The 19,189-nt window shown below is 45.9% G+C and overlaps 1 protein-coding gene across 2 annotated transcripts; it reads left to right on the top strand.

The window, feature by feature from the left end:
* The first annotated feature begins 509 nt into the window (after positions 1–509).
* On the top strand, positions 510–6,518 carry LOC123127585 (uncharacterized). 2 transcript variants are annotated; one of them, XM_044547335.1, is made up of 8 exons: positions 510–909; positions 2,315–2,450; positions 2,833–3,019; positions 3,109–3,590; positions 4,064–4,351; positions 4,985–5,164; positions 5,710–5,985; positions 6,075–6,518. In XM_044547335.1, exons 1-8 carry the CDS (start codon positions 902–904, stop codon positions 6,126–6,128), a joined length of 1,611 nt encoding a protein of 536 aa, XP_044403270.1. In that variant the 5' UTR covers positions 510–901; the 3' UTR covers positions 6,129–6,518. The 2 variants fall into 2 exon arrangements, with proteins under 2 accessions (XP_044403270.1, XP_044403269.1); XM_044547334.1 differs by having other exon boundaries at positions 5,710–5,991.
* Positions 6,519–19,189: the final 12,671 nt, after the last annotated feature.

Raw genomic sequence — 19,189 nt, 5'->3', positions numbered from 1 at the left:
ACTTCTTTTAGTGACCGACAAAAGCTCAGTCTTTTCATATAGAAGAACAAATTTGGTGAAAAACTGATGAGTACATTTATGTGCCCGAGCTGAGTAAGGTCAGTGAAGTCTAACCATTCCTCTTTTTTAGGTGAGCCTAACGTTTTATAGATGCGCATAATTTTTTGTGTGACACATTTTTGTTTAGAATGTACAATTATTGGGACACATCTTTGTAGGGAATTATTCTTTATTATTTTTAGAACATCAGGGTCAATTTAGAGGAATTGATTTTTTTAGGGGATTTAGAGGAACTTAGAGGAATTGATGGGACACATGCAAATTCAGTCTTATATGATCAACTACAGTCTGGGCCCAACTGTGAGCAGAGCAGGATAGCTTGACTGGTGTGGGTTGGGCTACATCGTATGAGGTGCGCCGCGTTGCAGCCCATTTAGAGAAGACGGGCGTTCCAGTCCAGCGCCCGGCCCGAGCATTAATGTGTTGTGTGGGGGGACCGCGCTCGGCTTGCCAAGGAAGGAAACCACAACGGCCACTGCGGCAGCGGGGCGGGGATTTTGGGGTTTCCCGAGGCGAAAAAGCGAGAGGAAACCGCGGAGCGGAGGCGTCGGACACAGGTCCCCCGTCCCTTCCGACCTCGCTCGCCGCTCCTCTCCTACCGCGACCCTTCCTCCAGCCGCCATTACTAGCGAGTAGGCGGGGGAGCAGAGGCCACTTGGCACCACTGGACCGAGCAGAGCGAGCGCGGGGGAGGAGACCGACCGGAGCAGCAAGCACCCGCCCGCCGCGCCGCGCCGCGCCGGCCGATTAGGGTTTCCCGAATCCTGGTTCGTCGGGCTGGCCGATCGTCGCGGCGATCCGCGCGCGGAGCTCCGATCGGTCGTCCCTACACCCGGTCGCGATGGCAAGGTCGCCACCTCCCTTCCCCCCTTTCTTCAGTTACTTGTACTCTGTCACTGTTGCTTAGGGCTTGTCCGATTGTTCCGGATGCCCACATTTCAGCACTCTAGTGGCCTCCTTTCCCACGGCAGGGAGGAAATGTACCGTCCGTCGATTGCTCACTTTCCTGTAGCGATGCAGCAGTACATTTGCAAAGCCTGCCCGCCCAGATACCTCCAGTCGTTGATAGAGGAATGCTATGACATTGAAAATGCTTGCTTTCTTAATATGTCTAAGCTTAGTTATGTTCTAGCTTAATTGGTCAATACAGATACCCAATACATGATCAGATCCAGCGGTTGCAGCACATAGCTTGTTTGTTCTCATCACTCTGTTATGTACTCCCTCCATTCCACAATGTAGTGCCTATAGATTTTTGTGAAAGTCAAACTTTGCCAACTTTGACCAAACGTATAGAGAAAACTGTCTACATCTACAATACGAAACAAGTATATTCTGAAAATATAACTCACGATGTATCCAATGATGTGCATTTCGTCTTCTAGATGTACCTACTTTTCTCTATAAACATGGTCAAAGTTTGTAATGTTTGACTTTTGTAAAAATCTATAGGCACTACATTGTGGAACGGAGGGAGTAGCATTGTTCAGTCAATAGTGTCCTGTCAATGTTTTGCTTTCTAAGAGCAGCGTAAACAGGACGTCAATTGGAATATCCAATGTCTTGTTACATACAGCTTACTGATTGTCAATCGTTCCATATTGTTCCTGATTGATACATTACATCTTCAAGTTCTGAAGCTACTGTCTCATTTTTACCATGTAGCTCCGCTGTCTTGTGTACTGACCTTTATGAATAACATTATCTTGTTCACATTAGTACATTTGCAAAGCCTGCCCTGGTACATTGAGTCATTGATAGAGCAATGTGATGACATTGGAAGTGCTCGCTATCTTAATATGTCTAAGCTTATAACTGTTATGTTATAGCTTAATTGGCCAGTACAGATATCAAACACATGATCAGTAACTCCGTTGCGGCACATAGCTTGTTTGTCCCATCACTCTGTTCTTAGCATTGTTCAGTCAATAGTGTCTGGTCAGTGTTTCACTTTCTAAGAACAGTGTAAAGAGGGCGTCAATTCACCCGCCAAAAAAAGGGCGTCAATAGAAATTTCCAATGTCTTGTTACACAGCTTACTGATTGTCACTACTTCCATATCCTTCCTGATTGACGTATTAATCTTGAAGTTCTGCAGTCTCATTTTTACCATGTAGCACCACTGTATTACGTGCTGACCATTATAAATAACATTATCATGTTCACATTAATATGTTGCTATGTAAGCACTTGTTATCATCCCTGCAAAGAGAAAAACTTGTTACCAATCACCAATGTGTTTCCTTTAATGCAGGTCATGGCTTATAACTTGTAGGGGTGTTGCCAAGAAAGTTAGAAATGCCCACTGCTCTAATCGCCAGATAAGTGAAGTCGGTGCAGAAGCATGCAGGGAATGCCCAAACTGCAAACATATCATTGATAACAGTGATGTAAGTACATGTAAACTATTTTAGTGACCACCTTCTACCTTTATAAGTTTGTACTTTGTACGGGAAACTTCTCTTCTGTACTTTTTGGTGCACCCTTACTGGAAAGCTGCTTATGTTATCAGAATACTTCATAGGTTATTTATTCGTCTGCTGGTAGCTTTCTAAGATAGATGTATTCCAGATGGTAGCAAAAAAAGAAATACGGAACAGTCGATACTATACAACTTTCTCCTGTTCCATCAATATAAGGCTTTGAGCTGTATTAACTCGCATAAGCTTCAGCATTACAGATGCATGCAAAACGCTACTCATTTAAGCTCACATTCATTGGTACAGTGTTACACATTCTACAAAACCATTCACTGCATTTCATTTTTTGTAGGTTTCTATCCAGTGGCCCGGGCTGCCTGCTGGTGTGAAGTTTGATCCGTCTGATCAAGAATTGCTCGAACATTTAGAAGAAAAAATTGGTGTGGGAGGTTCAAAGCCTCACATGTTCATCGATGAGTTTATTCCAACTGTGGAGAATGATGCAGGGATCTGCTATTCACATCCTGAAAATCTTCCTGGTAGGGGATTCCTTTAGTTGACAATTTGACGTTGTTTTTGGATTCTTTAGTTTATTCATGTTTTGAGTAGGCCCTGTTCATTTTTATAGGCACAAACAAAGATGGAAGCAGTGCCCATTTCTTCCATAGTATTTCAAATGCATATGGGTGTGGCCAGCGCAAGCGTCGAAGGATCAGCAACAGTGATCGGACCACTTCTGATGAGCATGTGAGATGGCACAAGACGGGTAAATCAAAACCCGTATATGACAACGGTGTTATGAAAGGGTGGAAAAAAATATTGGTTCTGTACAAAGGTTCACAAACAGGTGGCAAACCTGATAAAACTGACTGGGTGATGCATCAGTATCATCTGGGAGTAGAGGAAAATGAAAAGGTTGGGGAGTTTGTCGTTTCCAAAATATTTTATCAATTGAAGACAAGGCCGGTGGACAAGTCCGAAGCAGAAATGGCTAATGAAGAATCTACTGCATTTACTGCAAGTATTTGTCCGAAAACTCCCATGACAAAGATCCCGCCATGTCGCCCAAAGAATAGTCCATGTGAGACTGAGCAGAATGATCCCGGTCAGGTAAATCACAGACATGTGAACTTTTCAGATTAAATATAACCTTTGTTGAAACCACTTCAGAGTAAACAATTGGCATAAAGTCAATACTATTTGATAGAATTCTTATGTATTTACAAAAAGAAAACTGCAACAGCGCAAGCCTTTAAGTAATTGAGAAGTTTATAGTTATTCTGCATCTAGCTAATTTGGCCATTAGAAGTGGCCTGGTAAAAAACATTACCATGTTTTAGAGTCCACACCCAGATACCCAATTCATAATCCATATATGATTTAGAGCTTGTATGATTATTGTTTACAGTAAAAGTTCAGAAGCACTAATCAATATCCTGGAAATTGCTTCTTAGTCATATTGAGACTGTGAATACACTTATCTGCTTGTCATTCTGTTGGTGCGTTGCTATTTTTTTTTATTGCGTGATCTATTGAATATTTTGGAGTAAAAGTTTGTGCATCTGATATGCCATTTACTGTAGGAAGAAGAAACTGTTAGCCTGGCGGAGAATGCTAATAACCCTGCATGGTGTGCTTTATCATCTCAGCCTGTTGAGGTGGCACTTGAGGCTGGGACTTGTAGCCTAGACAAGTCTCTGCGTCATCATGAAGTTTTGGATTCCTCCAATCTTGAAAACAGTACATTTGACAGGCCAATCCTTTCTCAACTCATGAATGAGACACTTAACAAGAACCTATGTGCGCTTCATGGATTGCCTGATCTCCATAATGTCAACCTTGGAACAGCACCTACAGATCTTCAGATTACTGTAAGTGTAACTTTTGGTATTTGTAATTTGTAGTGCCCATATGTTATGACAAATCTGGTCATGTCTTTCACTCACCTTGTAACACTGCCACATGAGTCACATGTGATGATATTTCTGCGCGCGATGTCATATAGTCATATGCCCAATAGGCCAATACAGATAAAATTCCTCAGAGTTGACGCCAGTTCAGTAAAAAAAAATTGGTAGAAGATCAATAATATTTGATAAAAAAATTCCTGTATATTTATATAAAAGAAAATATAGCAGTGCAAGCCTTTAAGTGACTGAGGAGTTTAAAGTTGATCTGCATCTAGCTAATTTGGAAGCTAATAGCAATGGACTGGTAGGAAACATAACCATGTTTTGGAGTCCTCGCCCGAATGAAACTACAATTAATAGTCATCTTTATCCACGCATGCTTTAGAGTTTTTACGATTAGTCTATACAATGAAACTACAAAAGCACTAATCTCAATATCCTGGAAATTGTATCTTAATTTTTTGAGATTGTGAATACGTTTGAGCTTATCTGTGTCATGTCATTCTCTTGGTGTGTGCTAATGTTTTTGATTGCCTGATTTGTTAACCATTTTAGATTAATAACTGTGTGCTTGTGATATGTCATTTACTGTAGAAAGGAGAAAATGTTAGCTTGGTGGCTGATGCTGAGAACACTGCATGTTGTTCTTTAGCGTCTCAGGATGTTGAGGTGACTTCTCAGGCTGGGACTAGCTTGGTTGAATCTCTCCTTCATCATGAGGTTTCAGATCTCCATAATGCTAACCTTGGAACACCTAGAGACCTTCAGATTGCTGTAAGCATGTTTGTTTGTGTTTGTAACTTGTGGTTTCCATATGTTATGACAAATCTGATCATGTTCCTTTCTCGTGTTGTAACACGGTAGCACGTGTCATACGTGCATGATGTGGTAGTCGTACACGGTGCATCTGATGCACTTCAAACTTACCTCAAGGCTATTTAGAGTAGACATAACCTTTGATTAAACCAGTCACCAGTAAAAACAATTCACATTTTCTCCAAAAAAAGAAGAAAGAAAATAAAAAGCAATTGATAGAAAACCAATAATATGTTATAAAATTTAAGTATGTTTAAATAATTGTGCTTTAGGTTTGTAAAGTTGATCTGCATCTAGCCGATCTGGAAGCTAATTAAGAGTAACCATAACCCATATATGATTTAGAGTTTGTATGATTATTGTTTTCAGTGGAAGTATGGAAGCACTTCTCAGTATCCTGGAAATTTTATCGTATTCTTATTGAGATTGTGAAAATGTTTGAGCTTATTTGTTTGTCATTCTGTTGGTGTTCTTATTGCGCGTGTGTTGACCATTTACTGTAGAAAGAAGAAAGTGTTAGCCTGGTGGATGAAGCTGAGAAATGGTGTGGTTTAGCGTCTCAGGCTGTTGATGTGGCATTTCATGCCGGGACTAGCTTGGACGAATCCCTGCGCTGTCATGAGGTTTTGGATTCCTTCGATCATGAAAAGAGTCTTACATTTGACAGGCCAATCTATTCCCAAGGCAGGGATGGGGGACTTGAAAATAACCTTTATTCACTTAATGGATTACCTGATCTCCAAGGTGTCGACTTTGGGACACCGATAGATGATCTTCAGGTAGCTGTAAGCATATTGTTTGTTATTTGTGTTTTGGTATGTTTGTTATGATAAATCTGATCGTGTCTGTCTCTTGTCTACCGTGACAGGGGTTGCAGTTCTATTCACAGGAAAGCCTTGGCAGCTGGTTGGAGCGCATGTAGATCGTTAAAGAAGTGGACGATCGAAGATCATCTCTTTTCCATCTAGTATGATTATGGTGGCAACATTTTTGGTATCAAGTTGGAAGATAGAAGCTGTGCGATCGTATCAGTGATGCTTTAGACTATTGAAGAGTCTGCACAAACACCTGAACACCTCTTTTGTTTCCTGAAAACTGAAAAGACATGTAAAAGCGTTGTTGTTTTCCCGCTTTTGCGAAAAGTGTGGTGGAAATCTGGATTAAGTTAGCTCTTTGTATGTGTGCAGTTCATGTAACTGCAGGAGTTTCTTACTTGTCTCAACTCGCAATTTTTGTGGTGCCTGGATAACCTGGTTATGAGAAACGATGGAACCGTATGTGATGTGATTAATGTGAGCTGCACCTTGCTGAATGCTGCATGCCTAGTTATAATGTTAAACCAACTATTTTTAACGGTTTAGACCCTGCTTGGAAGGGTTATAATTTTGGTATGCTTTCCGAGTATTTTGCTAAGCTTGAACTAAGTGCGCCCAAACAAAGTAGGGCAAGTCTTTTGGGTTGTTTGGTTTATGCCCCCAACTCGCCCTACCAAAGTATTGGTCACGCCAAATCCTTTGTATGTTGTTTGCTTTGCTTCCAAATATTTGGCTGCCAATGAGTCCCTTATTCTTTCCTTCACAGATTCTTGCCAAAAATTTGGCCAACCCTGGGCACGCCAAATAATTGGCAAGCTAATATTGGCAGGGCATCTACAGGCAAGAACCAAACATACCTTTTGTCCAAGGCCCAGTTGGCATGCCGCAAGCCGAGGCTGCTGCTGGCCGCGCCGGTTTGGCCCTATGCTGCCGCTGAGGCGGCGTGTGGTTCTTGAGGCAATTAGCTCAATATATACGAGGAAGCTAACACTCGTCAGAGCAAATCAAGAAAAATGTACTGTATCTAGAATCCCCGATCGATTATTCGGAAGGGAAATTGAAATGCTCTTAAGAAAGCCAATCGTATGCATTGTGCTTTGTCTCTGAAACTCTTTTACAACCCGAAGTGCAGTAAGCAATCATAGTGTTGAGGAAGCAACAGACAGAAGGACAGATGACGAATAGTGAACCGTAGTGATCCATGGAGCAAAACCGAGACAACCTTCAGCAGGATCTCGGACCGTGAACCTAGACGTCAGGCTGTGGCTTTTGGCTCCGGCATTCATCGCTGGCGGCTGAGCCCACGTTGCCACGACGAAGTGCGGAGGCAAGGCCGGCCGGCCAACCGGCATCACTGAAGCTCTGGGCGCACGAGGATTTGAGCAGCCTGCTCGTCCACAGCACGGGGACATGGCACGCATGTGTGGTGTGTGGACCTCAATGGCGTGGCTGGCGTACGTACATGTACAGTTGCGCGGCGTCGTTCCTCCTCCTTCCTCGCTCGCTCCTTTGATTTTCTTGGCAGCGACCGCATGCAAACCATTTAGCATTTGCGCTTCGGAAAATCATGCCTAACTCATTAAAATCCAGACGACTTTGGAGCATGCGCCGCGAATTGCAATCCAGCAGCGACACGATATATCGTATCGACCGAGCTGGCGGGGCATGACGGCGACCACTCCGGGACATGGAGAGATGGCGCCGAGCCTCGGGCAACTTGGACCGACCGGTGTGCTGGCTCGGCTGTGCCCTAAAAGCCCACACGCAAACGCAGGCGCACGCCCAAGGTCGCCGACGTGTACGGTCCGGCCGTAACGCCATCGCCATGCATGCATCATTGGAAGCTCCTGTTCATCGCTTTGCTCCTTCCATCCTTTGCGTTCATGCATGGTTTCGTCTGGTGCCGGCCATCTCACCTCACCTACTTGATCGCTCAAGTTGAACAGTATTTCCAGCTACACGCACGAGTTGAGTTGTTCTCGATCATTTTCCTCGAAATTTCGAGACAATGGCCCGTCGGCTAGCTCTGGCTAGACATGCACAAGTTGCCCATAAAATGGTGTTGGCAATGGGATGGGCTCTCTTCTGACACTGACATGCATCATGGAGAGTTTGTACCACGTCTCAATACGCTCGGCACGGACTCTTGATGGCACAGAGAGTAGCTCCATGTAACAAAACTGCAGACGATCGATTCGATCGTCGATGCGCTGCCAGTGCCAGCCGGCCAGACTCCTCATCTGATCTCTGATCGATCGCGCGACCGGCCGACACGGCAATGCTGATGCACGCCGCTCGTTTAAAAAAAAAAATTGCTGATGCACGCCCCTCGTGCCCGGACCGCTGCCGCAAGACAATTACCGGATCATGCATGCGTGGTTCTGCCGAGTCCCGCGACGATGATACAGCGGAGAAGCTTGCGTTCCGTGCTCTGCCCTGCCGCCGATGGACATGGGATGCGAGCGTCCCTGTCAGGGTCATGCCGTCCGGTACGCTGTCTACTCTACCTATCATATCTTTGTCGTGGCAGCGGTACACGTAAATCCTCACCGACGGGTGCCTGTCGGAGACAAGAGTACATCGGTATGGGTATGGCACACGGCGGCAAGATCGAAGTCGGACGTGCGCCAATACACGATCGATGGCCACGCCCCGTACGCGCACAGTGCAGGCCGGCCGTCACGCTCGCCAGGGAAGGGAAGCTCGGCGCAGCGGGGCTATCAGTGCAGCCCGGACTTTGCTACACTTACGGACGACCAGCCCACGGAAAACAGTTACGCGCAGATGGAGAGTCAGCTGATTGGCGCGCAAATTTTCACTTTGCGTGAACTACGGCTCACATCGCTTTCTCATTCTGCCACGGCAGTGCGTAGCCAGCTTTCCGTACAAGTTATCTATAAGTATATCATAGAGCAAGTCATGACAATCTAAGCATACACCCATCAAAAATACACAAAATACAAACTAGACATGGCAAGAACAATAACATAGCATGCACGGATCAACTATAACATCCTCGGCAAAATCGCTAACAAGTAGACAATCTGCCTAGATTCACGAAATATCAAAAGTAAAACTCGATTGACTCAAGCTATGGTACTCTATAATTGCAAACAAAGACATGGATGAATAAAGCACTACAAGATTAACAAAACATCCTTACCGATCATCCTCAAAAGAGGCACGGATCACTAGGAAACAACATGAACATATGGCATATTGAGATAAACAGGTAAGGACTTAGTCGAAATGCTAAGTCCCTGAAATCAGCATTAACGAATGCACCACTTTGAAAGCATTCTTCTAACAGCATTTCGGGTATCAAAATGAATTTAAATGAAAATGATGCAATGAGATGAAATGATGCGCTCTCTGAGACGAACATTTTGATATGCTATATACCCAAAACAGAGCTACGGATGAGGAGTTACGATGCGATGAACATAGCCAAAATAATTAGGGTTAGGGACGGAAAGTCAACCGATCCGAGATCCGGATCCAGATCTGGCCGCACGGACTTCGAGGTTCGCCAGAATCGGAGGTCGCCGGAGATGGAGTTGACCGCCGGAGATGGAGTTGACCGCCGGAGTGGAACTTGCCGGCGACGACGCGGGGAACGGCGGAGGGCGGCGGAGGCGGAGATGGCCGGAGAGGCCGGGCGGCGAGGCGCGACCGGGGGACGGTGGCCGGCCCGGGCACGGCGGCGCTTGCCGGCGCGGGGCGGCGGCCGCCGGCAAGGAGGCGCGATGGCGCGGTCGGAGGGAGAGGCGACTCGGGCGCGGGAGGGCGCTGGCCCGGCGCGGCGAAGGAGAGGGCCCGCCTTGGGCCCGGCGGGCCGGGCGGGCGCGGGACGGCGATGTGGGCGCGGCGGCACATGGCGCGCCCCGGTTGGTCGGAGGCGGCGGCGGACGCTGTCCGGCCGGGGACGGACGTGTCCGGCGCGGCGGAGACGATTTTTTTAGGGTTTGGACGGGGAAGATCCGGAATTTGAGGAGGAGGGTCTATATATAGAGGTAGAGGGAGCTAGAAGTGTCCAAATGAGGTGCGGTTTTCGGTCATGCGATTGTGATCGAACGCTCTAGATGATGGAGAAGGTTTTGGTGAGTTTTGGGCCAAATAGGAGGGGTGTTGGGCTGCAACACACACGAGGCCTTTTCGGTTCCTCGGTTAACCGTTGGAGCATCAAACGAAGTTCAAATGGTACGAAACTTGACAGGCGGTCTACCGGTAGTAAACCAAGGCCGCTTGGCAAGTCTCGGTCCAATCCAGAAATGTTCAATCCCCACACACGAAAAAAAGGTAGAAATGACCACCGGAGGAGAACGGAGTGCCGGAAAGCAAAACAGACGACGGGGAAAATGCCCGGATGCATGAGATAAACACGTATGCAAATGCAATGCACATGATAACAAGATATGAGATGCATGACAGCGATAACAACACACGGAGACAAAAACCCGAACCCGAGAAAATAAGATAACTTAACGCCGGAAACGGCAAGAGTTGGATTACATATTGGGTAAAACATATCCGGGGTGTTACAACACTCCACCACTACGAAAGGATCTCGTCCCGAGATTTAGGACTGAAAGAACGCCGGGTACTCAGAACAGAGGTGATCCTCGCGTTCCCAGGTAGCTTCACGGTCGGAATGGTGTGACCACTTGACTTTGAGGAATTTGATTGACTTGTTGCGAGTCTTGCGTTCAGTCTCTTCAAGAATAGCAACGGGGTGCTCACGATAAGAGAGATCTTCTTGGAGCTCAATATCTTCTAAGTTTACGGTGCGGTCAGGAGTCTTGAAGCACTTGCGGAGCTGAGAGACATGGAACACGTCATGCACATTTGCAAAGTTTGAAGGAAGCTCGAGTTGATAGGCGAGGTCGCCTCTCTTGCTGACAATCTTGAAAGGTCCCACGTATCTAGGGGCAAGCTTCCCTTTGATACCGAAGCGACGAGTACCTTTCATTGGAGAGACGCGGAGGTAAACATGATCTCCGATCTCGAAAGCCAAATCACGGTGCTTACTATCATAGTAGCTCTTCTGACGGGATTGGGCTGCTTTGAGGTTATCTCGAATGACTTTGCACATCTCCTCTGCCTCTGTGATTAAGTCATTTCCCAAAAGCTGACGTTCACCGGTTTCAGACCAGTTGAGAGGGGTACGGCACTTCCTGCCATACAGAATTTCAAATGGGGCCTTGCCCGAACTTGCTTGAAAACTATTGTTGTAGGAGAATTCAGCATATGGAAGGCAATCCTCCCACTTCATGCCGAAGGAGATCACACAAGCCCTGAGCATATCTTCAAGAATCTGGTTGACACGCTCGACTTGACCGCTAGTTTGAGGGTGGAAAGTTGTGCTGAAGCGGATGTTGGTGCCCATGGCCTTCTGAAAAGAATCCCAAAATTTGGAGGTAAAGATGCTGCCACGGTCTGAAGAGATCACCTATGGAATACCGTGCAGAGAGACAATTCGAGAGGTATAGAGCTCCACCAATTGAGCTGCAGTGATAGACTCTTTGATAGGCAGAAAGTGAGCCACTTTAGTGAGTTTGTCGATGACAACGAATATAGCATCATTGCCACGCTTGGACTTTGGAAACCCAGTCACGAAGTCCATCTCAATGTGGTCAAACTTCCATTCTGGAATGTCAAGAGGTTGGAGGAGACCAGCTGGCCTTTGGTGTTCTGCCTTCACTCTTCTGCAGACATCACATTCATTCACGAATTGAGCAATCTCGCGCTTCATTCGAGTCCACCACTTTAGTGAGTTTGTCGATGACAACGAATATAGCATCATTGCCACGCTTGGACTTTGGAAACCCAGTCACGAAGTCCATCTCAATGTGGTCAAACTTCCATTATGGAATTTCAAGAGGTTGGAGGAGACCAGCTGGCCTTTGGTGTTCTGCCTTCACTCTTCTGCAGACATCACATTCATTCACGAACTGAGCAATCTCGCGGTTCATTTGAGTCCACCAATAAGCTTGCTTAAGGTCCTGATACATCTTCGTGCTCCCAGGGTGGATGGAGAGGAGAGAATTGTGAGCCTCGTTCATGATCACTTTACGAAGGTCACCTTTGGGCACAACAATACGATCCTCAAAGAAAAGAGTGTCCTTGTCATCAAGGCGGTAGCACTTGTACTTGGACTGACTCTTGGCAATCCCAATCTTAATCTTTTTCACCATAGCATCAAGAAGCTGGGCTTGGCGAATCTGGTCTTCTAAGGTAGGAGAGACTTGAAGGTTGGCGAGAAAACCTTGAGGAACAACTTGCAGATTAAGTTTGCGGAAAGCATCACAAAGCTCGGGTTGATAAGGCTTAAGAATCAGACTGTTGCAGTAAGCCTTTCTGCTCAAAGCTTCAGCAATCACATTGGCCTTGCCTGGAGTATACTCGATACTCGGATTATACTCTTGAATCATTTCGACCCATCGAGTTTGCCTGAGGTTGAGATTAGGCTGAGTGAAGATGTACTTGAGACTCTTGTGATCAGTGAAAATGTACACTTTTCTTCCCAATAGAAGATGTCTCCAAGTCAACAGAGCATGCACAACTGCCGCCAACTCGAGATCATGAGTGGGGTAGTTCTTCTCGTTGGGCTTCAACTGGCGAGAGGTATAAGCCACAACTTTCTTCTCTTGCATCAACACTGCGCCAAGACCTTGGAGAGAGGCATCGCAAAAGACCTCGTACGGTTTGGATTTATCAGGCGGAGTCAGAACTGGAGCAGTGACCAATTTCTCTTTCAAGGTGTTGAAAGCGATGTCACATTCCGGAGACCAAACATACTTGACGTGCTTCTGGAGAAGATTTGAGAGAGGCTTCGCGATCTTAGAAAAGTTTTCAACGAATCTTCGGCAATAGCTTGCGAGACCGAGGAAGCTACGGAGTTGCTTCACGTTCTGAGGTGGTTCCCAATTCACAATTGCAAACACCTTCTCAGGATTCACCGCAATGCCCTTGGAAGAGATGATATGACCAAGATAAAGAACCTCATCGAGCCAAAATTCGCACTTGGAGAACTTGGCGTAGAACTAATGTTCCCTGAGCTTATCGAGTACCAAACGCAAGTGCTTGGCATGATCTTCCTTGTTCTTCGAGAAAACCAGAATGTCGTCGAGATAGACCAAAACAAAATCATTGGTGTAGGCGTTGAAGATGAAGTTCATCATGCGAGAGAAAGTCGGAGGAGCGTTGACAAGGCCAAAAGACATGATGGTGTATTCATATGAACCATAGCTTGTCCTGAAAGTCGTCTTGGGAATATCTTGCTCACGGATTCGAATCTGATGATAACCCATATGGAGATCAAGCTTGGAGAATACTTGGGCACCTTTGAGTTGTTCGAACAGCTCGTTGATGTTGGGAAGTGGGTATTTGTTCTTGATAGTCTTCTTGTTCAATGAATGGTAATCAACACAAAGTCGGTCCGTTCCATCCTTCTTCTTCACAAAAAGAACACCACAACCCCACGGAGAAGAACTAGGTCGGATAAGACCCATTCTCTCTTGAATATCGAGTTGCTTCTTTAGCTTCTTCAACTCTTCAGGTCCGAGCTTGTAAGGACGCTTGCACACTGGTTCCGTACCAGGCTCAAGATTGATGACGAATTCAACTGGCTGGTGCGGAGGCATTCCTGGAAGCTCTTCTGGGAAGACGTCTTGATATTCGCAAACAACTGGGATTTGAGAGATGGCATCCAGTTCATCCTTCTCATTGAGAGAAAATAGACGGATGGTATCATCACGAGCGACAAAGACAATTACATCCTCAGACGAATGAGTCAATTGAATCTGCCTGCCTGCACAATCAAGATGCGCCTTGTGCTTAGAAAGCCAATCCATTCCGAGAATAAGATCAATATCCGAGTTACCCAGAACAATAGGAGAAGCTAGAAAATTGTAGTCACCCAACATGATTGTAACCTCCGGGACGCAGGTATTAGCTGTCATCTGCTTGCCCGGTGACACAATTTGCAAGGAATTTTGCAGATACTGATAATCGCACTCATACTTAGATGCAAAAGGTTTGGAAATGAAACAATGTGATGCACCAGTGTCTGTAGGACCGAAAGTATGTCTAGAGGGGGGTGATTAGACTACTTGACCAAATAAAAACTTAACCTTTTCCCAATTTTAGTTCTTGGCAGATTTTAGCTATTGTAGGACAAGTCAAGCAATCATCACACAATTCAAGCAAGCATGCAAAGAGTATATTGGCAGCGGAAAGTAAAGCATGCAACTTGCAAGAATGTAAAGGGAAGGGTTTGGAGAATTCAAACGCAATTGGAGACACAGATGTTTTTCCCGTGGTTCGGATAGGTGATGTTATCCTACATCCATGTTGATGGAGACTTCAACCCACGAAGGGTAACGATTGCGTGAGTCCACGGAGGGCTCCACCCACGAAGGGTAATGGTTGCGCGAGTCCACGGAGGGCTCCACCCACGAAGGGTCCACGAAGAAGCAACCACCCACGAAGGGTCCATGAAGAAGCAACCTTGTCTATCCCACCATGGCCATCGCCCACGAAGGACTTGCCTCACTAGCGGTAGATCTTCACGAAGTAGACGATCTCCTTGCCCTTACAAACTCCTTGGTTCAACTCCACAATCTTGTCGGAGGCTCCCAAGTGACACCTAGCCAATCTAGGAGACACCACTCTCCAAGAAGTAACAAATGGTGTGTTGATGATGAACTCCTTGCTCTTGTGCTTCAAATGACAGTCTCCCCAACACTCAACTCTCTCTCATAGGATTTGGATTTTGTGGAAATAAGATTTGAGTGTAAAGCAACTTGGGGAAGGCTAGAGATCAAGATTCATATGGTAGGAATGGAATATCTTGGTCTCAACACATGAGTAGGTGGTTCTCTCTCAGAACATATGAGTTGGAATTGTGTATGTGTTCTGATGGCTCTCTCCATGAATGAAGAGGAGGTGGAGGGGTATATATAGCCTCCACACAAAATCCAACCGTTACACACAGTTTTCCAATCTCGGTGGGACTGAATCAACAAACTCGGTCGGACCGAAAAGGTAAACCTAGTGACCGTTAGAGATTTTTGGTGGGACTGACATGCAACTCGGTAGGACCGATATGGTTAGGGTTTGGGCATAACGTAATCTCGGTGAGACCGATTACACAAACTCGGTGAGACCGAGTTTGGTAATAAGCTAACCAGAGAGTTGGTCAGGCAAACTCGGTGGGACCGATTTGCTCTTTCGGTGAGACCAAAAAGTTACAAAAGGGAAACAAAGAGTTTACATTGCAATCTTGGTGGGACCGATTCGCTCTTTCGGTGAGACCGAAAAGTTACGAAAGGGAAACAGAGAGTTTGCAATCCCATCTCGGTGAGACCGAGATCCCTATCGGTAGAACCGAATTGCTAGGGTTTGGCAGTGGCTTATGACAAGTGAAACTCGGTGGCGCCGGATAGAAAGAATCGGTAGGACCGAGTTTGGCTTAGGGTTTAGGTCATATGTGGATATGGGAAAGTAGTTGAGGGTTTTGGAGCATATCACTAAGCACATGAAGCAAGAGGCTCATTAAGCAACACCTCATCCCTCCTTGATAGTATTGGCTTTTCCTAAAGACTCAATGTGATCTTGGATCACTAAAATATAAAATGAAGAGTCTTGAGCTTTTGAGCTTGAGCCAATCCTTTGTCCTTAGCATTTTGAGGGTTCCACTTTCACATCCATGCCATGCCAATCATTGAGCTTTCCTGAAATAGTCATCTTGGAATAGCATTAGCTCAATGAGCTATATGTTGTTATGAATTACCAAAACCACCTAGGGATAGTTGCACTTTCAATCTCCCCCTTTTTGGTAATTGATGACAACATATAGATCAAAGCTTCGACAAATGATAATAAGCATGAAATATATCGTCGCTTTGAGAAGTATGTGACAAGTAAGAGCTCCCCCTAAATTTGTGCATATTTAAAATTTGCTTTGGACTGCAAATGCACAAAGAGTTATAGTCATGGGTTACTCTTCCATGTCACATACATCTTGGTGGAGCGCTTAAAATGATAAGAATGAAATACATGCACTCATCACCAAGAATAGTGAATGATCACATAAGATAGATGAGATGATAATATTAAGCAAACATTAAGTGTAGCTTATGACCAGACACATGATCATCAATGTCTCACGAGCAATGACATAGTATCTCACACAAAAGCAAACAAAGTTCGAAAAACCACCAAATAAAACAAGAGAGAATAAAAGCAACACTAAAAGCAACACTCTCTCTCGAAGCCTATGATCTATACATTTTCTCCCCCTTTGGCAACAAGTTACCAAAAAGTTCCTAGAAAATGCATAGTGCTAAGTCGACACTCAGGCTTGATCTTCAGGTGGTGGTGGATTCCGGAGCACTCCAAGGACGAAGCCTTCTGTAGACGTGGTCGGAGTCGAGGCTGAAGTGGACGCTGGAGCTGGTGGAACTGAGGCTGTAGTTGGTGCAGACGTGGTGGCTCTGGGGTCAGCAACTGGCACTGCAGACGACCTCGGACCTCATGGCACTCTGGCAAAGGCATTAGTTGTAGTCTTGCCTCTCCTCTCCTGCATGTCATCCTGGAGCTGCTCCACTGCAGTCTGAATCTCTGTCACTTTGACATCCAAGTCATAGAACTTTTGTTCCATGATCCTCTCTAAGCTTGCCTGGTTCTGAGTTAGGGTGGCTAGTCCTTGCTCAATCCGCAGGGTAGATGCAATCAAGTAACCAAGCTACTCTTGTTTGGTTTTCATGAAATATTTAGATGCCTCCTCTTGAGTAGGCATCTTGGCAGCTTTCTCCTTCCTTGCCTTCTCCTTCTTGGCTTGTGCTTGGGCAGATGATGGCTCATTCTCAGTCATGACCACTTGATTATCTTCAAGGTTTGGACGGATGGGCAGGTGTTCCTTGTCCAATAAGTATATGCTCGTGCCCATCTTAGAGTTGATGAGCTCCTGAATCTGTGGGGCATATCCACAGCTCCTCTTCTGGTCTGCTGCTGTCCTCTTGATTGTTTCAATCATAAGGCTCATGACTTTGAATTTCTGTGGCACGTCAAAGATATAAAGCAAGTTGATCGCGTGGCCCCTGATCATCTTGTGATCTCCAGACTTGGGCAATAGGGTGTGCCTAAGAATCCAGTTGATGGTTGGTAGCCCTGATAGAAGATAGTGTACTGAGCTAAACTTGAACGTATCAAGTGCTTCATTTGGAATCTCCTTGTACATGTTTGACATTGAGTTGTGGTCCATCTTCTTCTTGGCATAAATGTCCAAGTCATCGTCATGCTCTTCTAGGGCATTAATCAGCTGAGCCCATTCAGCAACTGTAGACTGGTACCTCGTACCCTCTGACATCCATACAATCCTGCCATCTGGATAGAAATGGGTTGTGGAGTAGAACTGCATGATGAGTTCCTCATTCCACTTTGTGAGCTTCTGCCCAACAAAGTCCTCTACTCCACATGCCTTGAAGCTGTCCTGCACTCCAGGGTAGTACTCTTTGTTGTCCTTGATGTATTGCCAATCAACCCATCTCATATCACAGATAATTGGCTTCTTGTCTAGCAGCACTGTCTCATAAAAGTCTTGCTGCTCCTTGGTATGAAACCTGTAGTCAACTGCAGTCCTTCTCCTTGAAGCATACGGGTCTGCTTCTCTCCACTTCCGGAGCCCTGAATCTCTCCTGAGTTTCATATCCTCAGCCACAGGATGAGCATCGTTGTGGTCTGGAATCTTGGGCTTGAGCTTTCTAAGAACATTCTCTTCTTCTTCTTCTGCAGCTTCAGGCACTGGGGCCTTGTTCTTCTCAGTAGCTGGGATGCTTCTTGTGTTCCTCTTTGGCTTTGGCTTTGGAGCTGGCTTGGCCTTGGAAGCAGCTGCCCCTGTTCTTATGGCATCACCCATCAGCTTGGGTGCCTTAGGTGCTGGTGCAGCTACCTCTTCTTCTTCCTCCTCATCTTCCATGATGGAAGCCTTGCCAAGCACTCTGGCTACAGTTTTCTTCACCCTTTCTTTCCTCTTCTTGCCTTCAACAGCAACTGGCTCAATGGGAGTGGGCTTATCAGTTAAAGCTCTGGCCTTTGACATAGGCTGCCTGCCTGCTGGCCTTTTGATCTTCATCCCTGGTTTTATGCCCTGTGCTGGCTCAACTCTCTTGGAAGTTGCTTCCTCTTCTGCCACATAATCCTCATCTTCTGAGTCTGAGGTTCTCTTCTTTCTCTGTCTTGTGGCAGCTTTAGGCAGATTGCTAGGGGTGCTCCTGCTGCCATCATTTGAGGAACTTGAGGGACTAGTGCCCTCACTCATCTGCACTTGCTGCTCTGACAAGTTCTGGCTATCACTTTGGTCTGACATGATGCAAACTCTGACTGCTGAACCTATGAATAGGTTATAGATGAGATAGAGTGGATAAGCATCACAAAATGCAGAGATTTTTGCAAAAGAATAATTCAAAAACTTAGTTTTAGTTTCCCACTGAAAGCATCTCGGATCTACCGATTTCTAAACTCGGTGATACCGAAGCAGTTTTGGCACCTAAACTAGTGAACTCGGTTAGACCGAGTCACAGTTCGGTGGCACCGAGACTGCTAGGGTTTCACAGAGTTCCAAAATCGGTCACGCCGATAAGTAATTCTCGGTCAGACCGAGTCTCACTTGTGCAATGGCATAAGCCAAATCGGTGGGACCGAGTTTTTCAACTCGGTGGGTCCGAGATGGTTTCGGCGGAAACCTAACCATAAATTTTTCGAATTAAACCTAATCTATGAGTTCATTGACTAGATAGAAGTTTAAGAAACGTGGCAAGAATCATGATGATCACAATGTGCTAAGAATCGGATTAGGGAATAGCACAAAGATCGAGTCCATACCCTAGTTCGGCGGAGACTCGCTACGGCGGCAACGGCGGGGTTGAATTTCCGTTGACGGCGACGGAGACCAGCGACTGGAGGCGGCTGGCGGCGAGGAGACGATCCGGAGGCGGCTGTCGGTGTGGCCGAGTGGAACAACTCGGTGGCACCGAGATGCAAAACTGTATACAGTTGTTGCAACTCGGTGTGACCGAATGGTTCAAATCAGTTGCACTGAGATCGAAAACCTAGATCAACTTAATGATCTCGGTAGGACCGAAAGTAGGGTATCGGTCAGACCGAG

The sequence above is a fragment of the Triticum aestivum genome, chromosome 6A (assembly GCF_018294505.1).
Source record: "Triticum aestivum cultivar Chinese Spring chromosome 6A, IWGSC CS RefSeq v2.1, whole genome shotgun sequence".
NCBI lineage: Eukaryota > Viridiplantae > Streptophyta > Magnoliopsida > Poales > Poaceae > Triticum > Triticum aestivum.
The sequence above is the reverse complement of the archived record's forward strand: the minus strand, read 5'-3'. Positions and strand labels throughout refer to the sequence as shown.

Bases quoted from the DNA above. Each gene is read 5' to 3' on its own strand.
- LOC123127585 (XM_044547334.1), top strand. The intron at 2,451-2,832 runs GTAAGTACATGT...CATTTTTTGTAG, and splicing joins ATATCATTGATAACAGTGAT to GTTTCTATCCAGTGGCCCGG. The intron at 5,992-6,074 runs GTAAGCATATTG...CTACCGTGACAG, and splicing joins TAGATGATCTTCAGGTAGCT to GGGTTGCAGTTCTATTCACA.